A 14,754-nucleotide genomic window follows, 5' to 3' on the forward strand; every position below is an offset into this window, starting at 1 on the left:
CTTTTTAACCTACTGAAGACTCCAGGGTAATACAGTTTAGGCCAAATGTGACCAAATAAAGAGTGCCTTGTTTCAGTCTTTACCACTGGCATCTCCGTTGAGGCTGCCTGAAATGAGTTCGGCCTCCGTGGAATTGCTCGATGTGTGTGACCGACTGTCCAAAGCAGCCAAGGACTGCAGCATGCTCAGTAGACTGTTGGAGGTGGGAAACTGGAGGTACTTTTCTGGCACATAACCCACTTGGCCAACTTTATTTCGAGCCTGAGTGAAAGACATGTGACAAAACAGGTTTACACACACAATCTGGATAGATAGGGCATAACAAGAACCAAAACAAACTCCTAAAAATGACACAAGAAGGGGCGATATGAGCAAAGGAATATACCTTTACCCAGTCTTCCATATCTCCATCTTCAATCACTTCTAACACCTCATGTTCCTCAATGGTCAACTCATCTGGTTGAGAAGCCTGCAATGTAGGATGGTCATGAACAAAATTAAAAAGGTTAGCTAAAGAGCAGATGTGAACTGATCACAACAAAAACTGGGGATCAAAATATTGAAATGATTTTGAAAAACGTATTGAACATAAGATTTTAAGTGTTGTAAAACTATCATAATGAGGTGAAGTTTTACTTTAAAAAACTAAACAAAATAAAGCCACAACCAAAACTGGAGAAGTGGAATCCTGAAGAGGCAATCAGGTTCAGTGCACAGCACTCTGCTGGAAGGAGAGGATCAGGGTTCCAGCTTATGTGTCTCCTGGTAAGTTATTCAACTTCTTGATGCCTCCATTTCTTCAAAATGACAATCCTGCCATTCTTGGGAGGATTGGAGAGTCAATGTGGGATGAATAAGCAGAGAACCATGACAATTTGGGAAGCACAGGCAAAGGAGAAAGCACTGGATTAGAATTGTACCAGAAGGCTACCATGGAGGTGCATGCTGTGAAATGCAAGGAACTATGTACATGGATTGGATGACAGCTTGAGTAGTGCCTAGAATTGATCTGGAATCACCGCAAAACAACGGCCAAAAGAAGAAATTTGTAGGAAACGAAATGATTAAGATTTGCCAAAGTTTGGATATATTATGCTCCAATTTAACTGAGGAGACTGGGCTGATCCACTGATGTGCTTCCACACAAGTCACTAATAGTGATGATTTTATTATCCTTGACAGCAAGAGTCCACTAGCACCAGCCACCCAGATACTGCCCTTGAGGCTGCAGAATCTGAGAGGAAACCCTCAGGGGCTCTGCAGAGGGGATGGAGAGAGACTATGTGGTTTCGTTTCCTAAAGAGACTTGCCTATCACCTGTAAACAGGGAGGGGCCTGCTGTCTTCTTCTGGCTCTCTAGTGAACAGTCTAAAATCTTTCCCCAAGTCCCAAGATCAATTTAAACTATCACTGAGACCAAATAGTTTTTCAAATCTCAGTCTCGAAGTATGAAATATCTGCAAGTTACATAAGCGAAAACAAGGCAAAAAAAAAAAAGGGTCATCTTCCTAAGACTCATTTCCCATTTTATGTACATTATAACGTTTCATCAAACCCAGATTCTGGATGTTGCTTGAGACAGAAAAATAGTATTGAAAATGGCTGACCGATCACAGAAATACTCCAGGACCAGAATGTTAAGTAAATTACCTCTTTATATCAAAATATGAGGAAAAAAGCTCATTGGTTCTTGATAGCTTTTCCAAAGGAATTTCTTTGCTAATCTGAAACCACACAATGCCTTGAATATACCAGCAAAAGGCACCTACATAACGAAGATATTTTTCCTAATTCAATGGAAAGGCTTAAAAAGTACCAACACAACCTGACTTTAGTATGTGCGAAAGCAAAGCAGGAGGTATAAAAACACTTTAAATTGCTGCCCTTGTAAAAAAGCCACGGAGGTCCATTCAAGTTGTCCAGCATTGTTATATTAGCAGACATTAGCTTGATCATACCATCCCAAACGGTGACCAATTCTTCCACCTGACATGGCACTCAAGACCCTTCAGAAATGGGTCCTCATGGTCTTTTGATGCTTTGGCACCAGGATACTATTCCCTATTCTCTGAACATACCATGTCTTCCTTGTCTCTCTGCTTCTTCTTTCCAGCAGGCCCTATTCCCTCTTTCCCATCTGGTGAGTGGATGTAAATTACTGTGGGTTCAAGTCCAGCTTCAGTCTGTTTCTATGGGCAAGTGACCGTAAGACCTCTCTGAGCCTCAGTTTTCTTTCTATTCCTATTAGAATGTAAGCTCCATGATGGCAGAGATTTTTGTCTGTGTTGATCAATGCTATATCCTTGAGCCTAGAAAAGAGTATGGAAGGTGCTCAAGTCATATTGGTTGAATAAATGGGTTGGTTGATAATATCTTCCTTATAGGGTTAATGAAGAGATTAGAAAAAAATACATATGGTACCAGGCACACAGTATTTCATAAATAGTAGCTATTATTATTACTCATGATTTGAGGCCCAGCTTGTATGTTTTCCCAGACCACCTACAATGAGCTGGTTGCTTCTTCCTCTTCTTGTTCTCATGAGGCTTTGCCCATCCCTCTAACTCTGACTACCCCGCACTTTAGTTAGTTATTTGCCCTTGTGAGCTTCCTACTAGAATGACTTAAGGCAAGGAATGTAATTCTGCTCACTTACCGGAACTAAAGACAGCAAGTGGCTGGTAAATGGTTATTAAGGAAAGACATGTTCTCACACTGCCTCCTGAAGTCCTAATACCAGTGACAGCCCGAACTCCAGAAGAAGCCATGCCCTCTATTACCCCACCCTCTCTCTAAATTTCCTGTTTTCTTTTAAAACAATATGCTTTTTTCCTGATAATAAAAGTAATACACGTCATTGCAGAAAAGCTGGTAGTATGCCTAATTGAGATCTTAAAGTGCACAGAATTTGGTATCTTACTTTTTTTGACACAAAACAGCATTTCTTCTTACATAAAAAACTGTCACAAATGTAATTTTCAATTATCTTCATAATATTTGTTATTGTTACGTTATATGAATAGTAAATTTATTTAACTGTTCCCTTATTGGGCTGCCAACTTTAAGGGATTAAAAGTAGTACTGTAATGAAAGAACATTCTGTATCCAAAACATTTTTCTATATTATGGGTCATTTCCTTAGGATATATGCTGGTAGGATCAAAAGTTATGAGCATTTTTAAGGCTTTTGAATCTGATGCTTAAATATAGTTTTTATCTATCTATCTATCATCTATCTATCTATCTATCTATCTATCTATCTATCTATCTATCTATCTATCTATTTATTTTCACCAGATTAATTCAGGTCTTCTTTGCTGGTCTGGACTATAGGAATCACTATTAAGTTTATAGTTAGTCTCCGTCTATTCTAATCTATCATGTAGAGTATTTGTACAATGACCAGGGTTACCTTCTTAAAAGCCCAATCTAGTTTTTGAACATCCAATGCTCCTCCCAGCCTAGATAAAAGCCAAACTTCAGTCTGGTCTTTAAGGCCCTTTACTATCCGACAGCAAACATCTTTACTTACAGCTGCTCTATTCCCCATGCTTGCCTTTAACATTTTCCAAACACCCCATACTCTCATCAGACTGTGTCTCTGTATCTATTGTTCCCTTTGCTTAGAAGGCTCCTTCCCTTCCCTACCTTTTCACTGTATCTAGAAAGATCTTACTCATGACCTAATTTAAATGCCACCTCATCTGTAAAATTTCTCCCAACCATCAAAGGAAGAATTAGTGGTTTTACCTCTACTATAAATGTTTTCATATATTTCTATTTTTCAGTTTAATATTTACTCCTTGCCTCCACTATCCATTTCTAGGGGGCAGGGGACTGTGTCACATTAATGCTTGCATCCCCAAAACTTATAAAATGGGCACTCAATAAAGGTTCAATGATTAAATAGAATTTTACAGTCTGGTTTACTATAGGGACATGCCTGGGATATGCCAATACAAGAAATGTTGGATGAATGTGAGATGTTTGTAATCACTCAGACCCTTAGGACCTTCTCCATTTAAGGATCTTCAATTTTAATTCTGGAACTTCAAAGTAAATATAATATTGAGAAGTGAGATGGGGAAACATCTCAAACCTAGTTTCATAATACTCTATAACATCTTTCCAACTATCTTAGAAAATGACCTCAAATTTTCAAAAGATTATCAAAAGTTTACTTTTAAAAAAAAACAAAACAAAACCAACCCTTTTAGAACAGAGGAAGTATTTTTAATTTAAATATATAATTAAAGGATGATAAAGTAAAAAGTATGGAAATCACTGATAGGGAGGAGTAAATACTGTCAACTCTTGGCTATCCAGGGATAGTGAGTGATGGTGGGAGTGAGACTGTCCTGTATATGATTGTTGAAGATTCTTTCCAGACCCTTCCTCTGTTGTTGTCCCTTAAGCATTGGGTCTCCATTAGCATGGGAGCCAGAGGAGGAGTCATTTGTTCATGCCTTTCTTATACCATTCATTTATTTATCCTACAATTATTTACTGAAGACCTACTATGTGTCAGGCACTGTCCTAGGTCTGAAGATACATAGACGAGGTTTCTGCCTTCATGAGCGTTTAATGGGGAGCCAGACCAAGAAATATGAAAACAAATAAGATTAAGTCTGGCTGGAGATAAGTGCTATCCAGTAAATAAAAGAGGGCAAAAAGGTAATGGGATAGAGAGTAGTGACTGAGGAGTTAGTTATGTATTTAGGTGGTCAGGGGTCGAGACCTGAGGAAGCAATATTTGAGCTGATCCTCAATGAACAGCAGTGGGTGGCCAACCAAGATTTGGGCAAAAACAGTTCTAGGTAGAGGAGGCAGCAAGTGCAAAGTTGTCAAGTCAAGAAGAAGCCTGGTGATTTTGAAGGCTGAAAGGCAGCCAGAGTGGCTAATGTAGAGCAAGTGAGTTAGGTGGGGCAATGGTACAACATGAAGCCAGAGAGACTGACAGGGGCCAGATCATTCTAGACGTTATAGACCCTACTTCAGTTTGTTTTTTTAAGTGTGATGGAAAGCTTAAAAGGGGTTTTAGGTGGGGAAGTAAAATAATCTCCTTTGTGCCTTAAAGAGTGGAAAATGGACTTTTGGGAGGCAAGTATGAAAAAGGGATACCAATTATGAATTCTTTTTTCTTTGACAGCGATCAAAACAATGGCCTAGACCAAGATGGTGAAAAGGGAATGGATTCAGGATATGTTTTAGAGGTGCACTCAACAGGACTGGTTGATGGACTGGATAAGGAGAGTGAGGGAAAGAGGAACTGGGAAACTGAAATTCAATTTACTTTGTATGAATAAAAAGTTAATGTGAAAGCTGGGCAGGGGTGAGAGACATTAAGAGCTATTATACCAAATCAGGTTTGGAAATTCCGGCATCTGTTTATCCAGGTCTCTGCTTGAGGTGGTTATATTAAACAAGAGGTGGTTATATTAAAATTAGGAAAGTAAAGTTAAACAAAACTGCTTTATAAAACAATTTTCTTTTAATATCAATTTTGAGCATCATCCTAATGGAGGGTCTTGTGACAACTGGGCAACTGATAATAAGGGTAAGAGTTCTATGTACTGAAAATTTACGAGATGCCAGGCACTGTGCTAAGTGCTTTGTTTTAAGAGTGTTTATCTCATTTACTCTTCAAACTAGCCTTATAATATTAACCCATCATATAGATAAGAAAACTGAGGTTCACAGAGACTAAGGGACTAGTGTGGTCATATAACTCATAAGTGGCAGAGACAGGATTTTAACCCAGGCTGTCTGATGTCAGAACCTAAACTCTTCATCATTATGTTGCCTCTCATATTAACTGAACACCAATTTTATGTTGAGACAGTAAGAGAGGCTGAGTAGACACTGTTACATATATCTTCAGAGTTGTCACAATTTAATAGGAGAAATATGTTAGAGAAATACAAACCTTGTAGGAATAAACAACTTTGCAGGTGAGTGGGTAATTTCTTAAGGTGCCAGAAGGGCTGGAACTGCTGTCGTCAAAAACATCCATGTTGTCTTCAAACTCTTCTTCTTCTCTTTCGGTATCTGCATTGAGCTAAGAAAAATTAGAAGTCATTGGCTAGCTTGCTTACCACAGAAAATGGCTGAAAGCAGGAGAGACACTTAAAACCCGATTGATTCAAAATATTAACTTACTTATTCAACTGTGCATAGAAATAAGTATCTATTCTCATTTGCATTTTTCATGTTATGAAAGGACAGAGATTTTTTCTTTTTAAAACCAAGAGTAAATGTCTTTCAAATATATAAGAACTATTTATCAGTATCCTTTCACTTTTCACTGTTAAATACTGACTAATAAGGCCGCTTACCATTTTAAACTGATCATATTGGGAACATTAAAAAGATTTCTAAATGATACCAAGGATGTGAAGAAACAGGCTTTCATCTATTGCTGATGGAAATGTAAACTGATATATCCTTAAAAAAAAAAAAACCCTGCCTACTGAAATTAAAAACTTAACATACCACTTGATATGGCAATTTCACTTCTGTGAATACATTATGGACTATATACTCATCCTGGACTATATACTCTAGGATGTTTATTGCAACATTGCACGTAGGGGCAAAAGCCTGAACACAATCTATATATCCATTAATAGAGGATGTTTGAATAAATTATGATGTGTCCATGCTGTACACATCAATAACACCCATTAAAAATGAGTTAGAGAATAGAAAGCCCAGAAATAAAGCCTTGCATATATAGTTAAATGATTTTCAACTAGAGTCTCAACACTATTCAATGGGGTAAGGACAGTCTATTTAACAAATGGTACTGGGAAAACTAGATAGCCACATACAAAGGAGTGAAGTCAGACCCGTACCTTACAAAAATTAACTCAGATGAAGACCTAAATGGAAGAGCTACAACTATAAAACTCTCAGAAGAAAGCATAGGCTTCATGACACTGGATTTGGCAATGATTTCTTGGATATGACACCGAAAGCACAGGCAGCAAAAGGAAAAAAACAGATAAATCTGACTTCATCAAATTTAAAACTTCTGTGCATCAAAAGACAGCAGAAAAAAAGGCAACCCTTTTTTTCTGGGAGAATGGGAGAAAATGTTTGCAAATCATGTATCTGACAAGAGATTAATATCTAGAATGTATAAATAATGCCTAAAACTCAAAAATAAAAAACAATGCATTTCAAAAATGGACAAAGGACTTGAATAGACATTTCCCCAAAGAAGATCTCCAAATAGCCAATAAAGATATGAAAAGATGCTCAACATCATTAACCATTAGGGAAATTCAAATCAAAACCATAACAAGATACTACCACTAGAATTACCATATGATCCAGCAATTTCACTTCTAGGTATATATCCTAAAGATTTTGAAAGCAGGGACTTGAACAGATATTTGTACACTCATGTTCATAAGCAGCACTATTCACAATAGCCAAAAGGTGGAAGCAACCCAATGTCATTGACAGATGAATGGATGAACAAAATGTGGTAAATACATACAACAGAATATTATTCAATCTTAAAAAGGAAGGAAATTCTGACATATGCTACAGTATGGGTGAACCTTGAGGGCATCAATGTTATGTAAAATGTCAGTTATAAAAAAGATATATACTGTGATTCTACTTATATAAGATACCTAGAGTAATCAAATTCACAGAGACAGAAAGAATGTTGGCTGCCAGCAATTAGGGATGGGGGAACAGGGAGTTAATTTTTATTAAGCACAGAGTTTTACTTCTGCAAAATGAAAAGAGTTCTGGAGATGGAAGATGGTTATGGTTACATAACAATGTGACTGTACTTAATGCCACTGAACCATACTTAAAAATGGTTCAGCTTAACAATAATTCACAACCTTCGGACCAACTAAAAATGGTTCAAATGGTAACTTTTATGTTATGCATATTTTATTACACAAAAGGGGCACATTCCCTTTTGAAATATAGCACAAGAAAAATAATTTTTAAACCATGTTTAAATGTATATTATCCACCATAGCTAAAAAGCATATATTAATTTAAATGGTATTGAGTATAAAAAAATATTTATCTGGAGTACAGTTCATGATATTAAAGTACAAATAATATTTATATGAGCATAAATATGACAGAGGGAGGAAGAGTAAGAAGAATAAAGACTGGAGAATACAGTGTATGATATGACTGACTTTTTTTTATAGACTTCTGTACTATTTGAACTATTAGAATAAGTTGTGTTTTACTTTTTAAACTAAAAGTTCAATAAAGAAGAAACAGAAACCAGGCCTTAAGGTTTCTTTGTTTCTAGCTACATATAAGCACTCATTTGGCTACCTTTTCCCATGTTCAAACCTACAAAGGCGCCAATGTTCACACATTAAGGATATAAGGAATGAAGAGTTAGAATTAGGTCTCACAGTAGAACAATTAATAAAAATATCAAATACCTACTATATGTTGAACACTATGCTAGGCTCTTAGATATGAAATGAAGGACACCGTGTCTGCTTTTCAGGAGCTCACAACCTAGAGTGGAAAACTACCACAAGTAAATGCTAAGTGTGTAGGGAAGTGTGAATATGGAAGAGGTGATTGGAGAAGGTAAGAGAAGATTTCCCGGGATTCAAGGAGTCAAAAAGCAGAGGCTGCCTATATTGTCAAGTTCTACTTTTTAATGAATTAAAGTGATTTATCTTGAGTAATCATCATTAATGACTCCATTCTTTATTCTTCTCTTTATTTCGCTAATAAAATTCTATAGGATTGGGGTGGGGGCGGTGTCCAGAAGAATAAACAGTACATATTTTCTGTCACATTTATTGCCTCCATTTCAAAATCCCTGTATATTCTCATTTATAACTACTGTTGAAAGTTCTCCAAAACTGAGTGAGGTAATTGTGTACCTCATCTTACAAATAATTCATCTATGGTCAGCCAGGTCAATGACAAAATAGACTCGAATCTTGACCCTTCGAATCATCTCAGGCTTATGATTCCATTGTTTTCCAACAGAGCATTGTGACACAAGAGATGAGGATCGTTTGCTAGAAATTACTTTCATATTCTAGAGTAAAGGTTATACACATTAAAAAGAAATTGGGGCATTATAAAAACCAAACCAAATCAAACCAAAACATCCATACATCTATAAAAACTAAAAGCCAATGTGGGTAGTACACATTTCCAAAAATATGTAAGGAATGTTAATATGTACTGTGCTTTGGCACTGAGAATCAACCCAAAACATTTTATCTTGGCAACATTGTTTAATAGTCAACATTCTTCTCTTTATTTTGAGTTCATTTTCTGATTCTCATGAAAGAGAATGAAAGGTTGCAGTGACGGTAATAGGGGTCACTGCCATATGCTTTTTACATTGCTCTGTTTCCTTTTTTTTTTTCCTCTTTTTAATCCCCACCCCCAACTCCCACCCCTGATGTTGCCGTTTTCCCCTTAAGAACTGGATCTCTGAAGGGGGGGTGTCTCCTTCCACACACTTGGGTGTATACCCAGGTGGCCTGGCGCATCCAGGGTATGGTCCATGGCTCCACCTGGGGTGCGAACCCAGGACCTTCTGCGTGTAAAGCAGACGTGCTAACCACTACACTATGGAGCCACCTTGCCTGGTTTCTTAACTGCTCTCTTACCCTTTTTCCTTCCAGTCATCTGAAAACTTAAATTAAAACTATTCTTTCTAGCTGTACTAATTTTTCCTTTCTTAGATGTTGTAAAATGCTTACTCTTACTGCAAGGGCAGATAAAGAGAACCTTTTGAGTTGGTTTTAGTAGCCATCTTCTTGTACTTAGCAAAATAACCTCTGGAGAACTTCATCAGCTTTAAGGTACTTTAATAAACTAGGAAGCAATGGGTTCTTGGGTCTGACAGACTTGGGTCTCAATGTTGACTATGCCATTTATTTGTTGTGTGACTTTGGGAAAATTATATTTAACTTCTCAAACATATCTCTATACTGACCTTATCCCTATAATGAAGACAATTACTTTATTCATGAGAAGATGCTCAATATTCTCAATGAAATGAAAATTAAAACTACAATGATATACTACCGCACACCTATTAGAATGTCTAAAATTAAAAAGACTGACCATACTAAACGCTGACAAGATTAGTGGAACAACTGGAACTCTAGTACCCTACTGATTGGAATGTATAATGGTAAAACCACTTTGAAAAACGGTTTGGCAGTTTCTTGAAATGCTAAACATATACCCACTATATGACCTACCCAAAACATATGTTCAGAGCAGTTTTACTTATAATAACCCAAACAACTCAAATGCCCACCATCAGGTGTGGTATATTCACACAATGGAATACTACTCAGCAATGAAAAGAAATGAACTACTGAAACATTCAATAATAATAAAGCTAAGTGAAAGAAGCCAGATGAAAAAAGAGTATATATTATTATGATTCTGTTTATATAAAAATTCTAGGAAATGCAAACTAATCTATAGTGACAGAAAGAAGATCAGTGGACTGAGGGGCTGGAAGGAGCACAAGAAAACTTGTGGAGGTGGATCTGTTCATTATTTTAATTATGGTGAGGGTTTCTCTGGTCTATTCTCATATCAATATGTATCAAATCACATATTTTAGATATCTGCAATCTATTTATGTCAATTATACCTCAACAGAGCTATTAAAAAATATCAGTAAACCTTGGGAATTTTAATGACAATTGACCACACAATACTTGAAGATGCTATAAGACCATTACACTGAAAATAGAACATGCAATGATGTTTCAACAGATAACTAAAAAAAAAAAAAAAGAAATAAAAGGAATGCACAACAATTAAAATGAATCATGGTAAAGGTTAGAGGAATAAAGAGTTATCCGCAGAGTAAGAAAGTTTGGTAAAAAGCAGGGCTTTAGAGGCTGGCATATCTGTGTTCAAATTCCAACCCTCTCCACTTACTAGCTGTGTGCTGCTGGGTGAGATATTTAATTCTTCAAGTTTATCTCTTCATCTGTAAACACATTAAGGATTGTTGTGATAATTAACTGAAATAATGCGTGAATATGCCTGACATAGTACTTGGTACGGAATAGAGCTTTAACAATATGAGCTACTTCCTTTTAGTAGTAGTTTAAGCTTAGTTGGTAGAACTGGAGTAAACTGCCTATCTTGAGGTTCAGATTAATATTTTTGAACATGTATTATGTATAAGATCTGTGTCAGGCACTTGTTATTATGGCTATGCAGAAAATCAAAGAACATAATACAGCTGGAGACACTTCTCTCAGAAGTAAAACGACATTTTTCAATGTCTATCTTTTGGTCTTGGCTGTTATGAGACTGGTTCTCTCAATCTGTGGACACCAATTCAAAAGACATTGTATTTGGCTTAGTAATTAATTTCCAGCACCGAGCAAGGGGTTTCATTAGTAGTACAGGTTCAATACATGCTTACTGAATTAAATTAAGCTGATCCTGAGGTGTTCCACGGAGCTAGTTTTTCTCAAGTGGTCATGAGCAAGTGGAATCAGGTATCATACATGCAGCCAGTAGAGCTGGTGTTTCTAGCCCACTTCAAGGAATGAGTTGGCTACAGACAATGGGGCCCAATGAAGAGACCAAGAGATTCCGGCCCCAGTTCTCAGATAAAGATGGTGATCACAGTGACAAAAAAGTTGAACAGCACCAAGTGGTGGTTTTAAAAAAGGGAGACCCATCAGTTGAAGAAGCCATGAAAATTAAAGCAGAAATAAAGGCTGCCAAAGCAGATGAAGAACCAGCTTCAGCTGATGGAAGAATCATGTATCGGAAACCAGTCAAGCGTTCCTCAGATGAACTATATTCAGGTTTAGCAAGCTCAAAAAAGACAAATGAGGATGAAATAAGCAGGACTCAGCAAAAGCAAATCAAAAATAGTAGCCTCTTTTATTTTGATAGTGAAGATGAAAATTAGTAAGTGTAAAATAAACATTTTGGACTTAGTATTTAACAATATATGGGGTGTTTTTAAAATAACTTTTTTTCCTTTTGTAAAGGTAATACAAGTCCATTATAGAAAATTTAGAAAATATAGAAAAATTTAGTAAAATAAAAACTATGTCCATTCATCAATACACCTTTGACTTAAAATGCTAACTCTGTAGAACTACTATTAACATGTTATTTCCTGTGTATGTAAGTTATATATTTTAAACAAAATTGAGATTGTATTGTGTATGTTCTCTATCCTGCTTCTTATTTGACATTATATTGTGAACATTTTTCCAGATCAGTAAAATTAAAAAACCTGACATCCGTAGCTACAGAGAATTTTGTAATTCAACAGATCCCCTGTTGTAGCTTCTTCATCAGCAGAACCCCACTTTGGGTGGGGGAGGTGATAATGTATGTAGTTAAGAATATTTCCTCAGCTCTTGCTAAGGGTAGCCATGTGACAGCTCTGGCAAGTTATGAGATACAAGTGGATCTTATACAAGTAAGGATCTAACATAAGTGATCTTGACAGAAGTCAGGACCTAATGTATAACATGGTGACTATAGTTGATAATACCGTAAAAAAATGAGAAGAGAAGAGAAAAGAAGAGAGAGAGAGAGATACAAGTAGAAGCCTGCTTAATAAAGCTACTGGGTTTTTTGGTACAAAGGGACAGATTTGGCAAACATGAACCTTGGTCCCTTCTTCATCCTTCCTAAAGTACAGACATAAAACCCCAGAGTACCGGACTCATTTTTAGGTACAAGGAAGGCAGCCACTTGCTCTGGGTGGCACGATGGAAAGACTCAAGGAGTTCGGACCCTAATGCCATGCCTCGAGGAGCTACTGCATCAACCCTGGAGTGCCAAAGTCTGGACATGATACATGAGAAGAATAAACACTCTCTTATTTAAGTCTCTGTCAGGTTTCCGTTACATACAGCCTAAGTAAGACAGTGGTCAAAGGTGCTTGTATGGAAACCTTCAAGTATATTTCTGATGACTTCCTAGAATGAAATGATGGAAGCAGAATTACTAGATCAAAGTATTTGAGTATTTCTTTCTTTAATCTTTAGAAATATTTTTCCAGTTTTATTGATAACATATATGTATGTATCACTGTATAAGTTTAAGGCTTATAGCATAATGGTCTGATTTACATCTGTTGTGAAATGAAAAATATTAGAATATTCTTAAAGCTTGTGATCCCTTTTTTCAAACAGCCTTCGAGAGAGGTTTTTACCGTTTTCTTCATTTACCATCTACAAGAGCTCATTTCACCTCATCTGTGGTAACAGTGGACCAGCCATGGGTTGGCACCGGTCATTTCGTTTTTGTCAATTTGATGTACTGAAAATGGTGTTTAGTAGTTAAATTTAATTAGCATTTTCTTTGATTTACCAGGGAGGCTAAACTGTTTTTCATATGTTAACAGACCATTTTGTATTTTTTGAATTAACTTTTTATTCATTTTCCATTAGTATTTTTCTTACTAATTTGTAAATTATGTAATCTATCAGTCTTCTTGTTCTGTTTCTCAATATCTGTATCAGATAAAGAATCACCTATTAAAAAAAACAAACACAATGGATCCTAACTGGGAATTTAGAATGTCAGTTTTACCAAAAGTGTGGGCTGAGTATGAAGTTTAGTCCAATAAAAAGACTACTGCCATTTGGAAATACTGTAAATATAAAAGTGAATGAAGATTTCTGCAGGTATACTCTATTATTTTCTACAATTTATATTTATTTCATTACAAAATCCATTGTTTATTTTCTTTGGGGTTAGCTGAAACCAACAAACAGATTTTCAAATTTCAAAATCAAAGCCCATTGGACTGTAAGGACTATTAGCCATTATTGAGGCAGATGAGAATCAAACTACCATCCTGAAAATTAAAAATATTTAATATCCTTGCTTTTCAAACATATTATTCAGCATTGTCTTCATAATGAGTGGAGTAAGAATTTATTTCTATGCAACTCTGCAAAATGCTAATACTCTTAGGCTGCACGACAAAGTAGATGTCAGGATGTTTTTGTATAGTAGCTAGGAGAAATGGTTGAAGACAAGAAAGTCATATAAACCATGTCAGCTGTAGTTTGAGATTGAATCTATACAGTTAAGTGAATTATGATACATTTTCCTGATGAAATACTATATAGACACACACAAAAAATGATTATAAAGACCAGCAATACGGATTAGATGGAAAATATACAAAATTAACATTATTATGATATGTGTGTTAAAAAATAGTAGAAAGAGGAAGGAATTACATCAAGTTGATAATAGTGGTGTTATAAGAATGGAGGTTTAGGTCATGTTCTTCTCTATTGTACTAATTTTTTTAGTAACCTAGTTATATAACTTTTTCTAGTTTAAAATTAATATAATTTCAAAATTAGGTTGTAAACTGGATATGGATTTTTGAGTAAGAGAAGACAGGAAAATAAGAGAAGGGAGGGATGAGTGACAGAAAGGCTGACTGGGCCACTGTCAGAAATCCAATCATAGGAAGCCATGTGTAGGCTCTGGTTAACCATCGACTGAATAACTGCATCAGCAGACTGCTCTCCTTTTTAAAAAATGGTGATTCTTTTTGTTTTGTTTTCTTCTCAACCCTATATTCTGTATCATAGCAAGACAGAAGGCAAAAAGTTAATGCCCAATTAAGTATAGTTCCTTCCTTATTCTATTAGGTAAATAGACTATATATTTTAAAAACATTTGTCTCCTAGAAGGCACTTTATACTGTTAATGTCTAACAGTAGTATTAACTATGTTTTCCAGATGGAAGGGAATTCT

At 36.0% G+C, this 14,754-nt stretch overlaps 2 protein-coding genes across 2 annotated transcripts in view; one reads left to right on the top strand and one right to left on the bottom strand.

The window, feature by feature from the left end:
• The window catches only part of FCHSD2 (FCH and double SH3 domains 2), a 212,655-nt gene that overhangs the window by 5,891 nt on the left and 192,010 nt on the right, over window positions 1-14,754 (bottom strand). Inside the window, 3 exon segments of the mRNA XM_039848321.1 lie at window positions 84-261; window positions 386-469; window positions 5,927-6,058. Coding sequence (XP_039704255.1) covers window positions 84-261; window positions 386-469; window positions 5,927-6,058 — 394 coding nt within the window.
• Window positions 11,484-11,947, top strand: LOC120590312 (uncharacterized protein KIAA1143-like). Its single transcript, XM_039847969.1, is given in 2 exon segments — window positions 11,484-11,570; window positions 11,573-11,947. Coding segments are annotated over 2 exon segments (438 nt in total). The 3' UTR covers window positions 11,924-11,947.

Source organism: Pteropus medius, unplaced genomic scaffold (genome assembly GCF_902729225.1).
Source record: "Pteropus medius unplaced genomic scaffold, Ma_sr-lr_union100, whole genome shotgun sequence".
In the NCBI taxonomy this organism is placed as follows: domain Eukaryota; kingdom Metazoa; phylum Chordata; class Mammalia; order Chiroptera; family Pteropodidae; genus Pteropus; species Pteropus medius.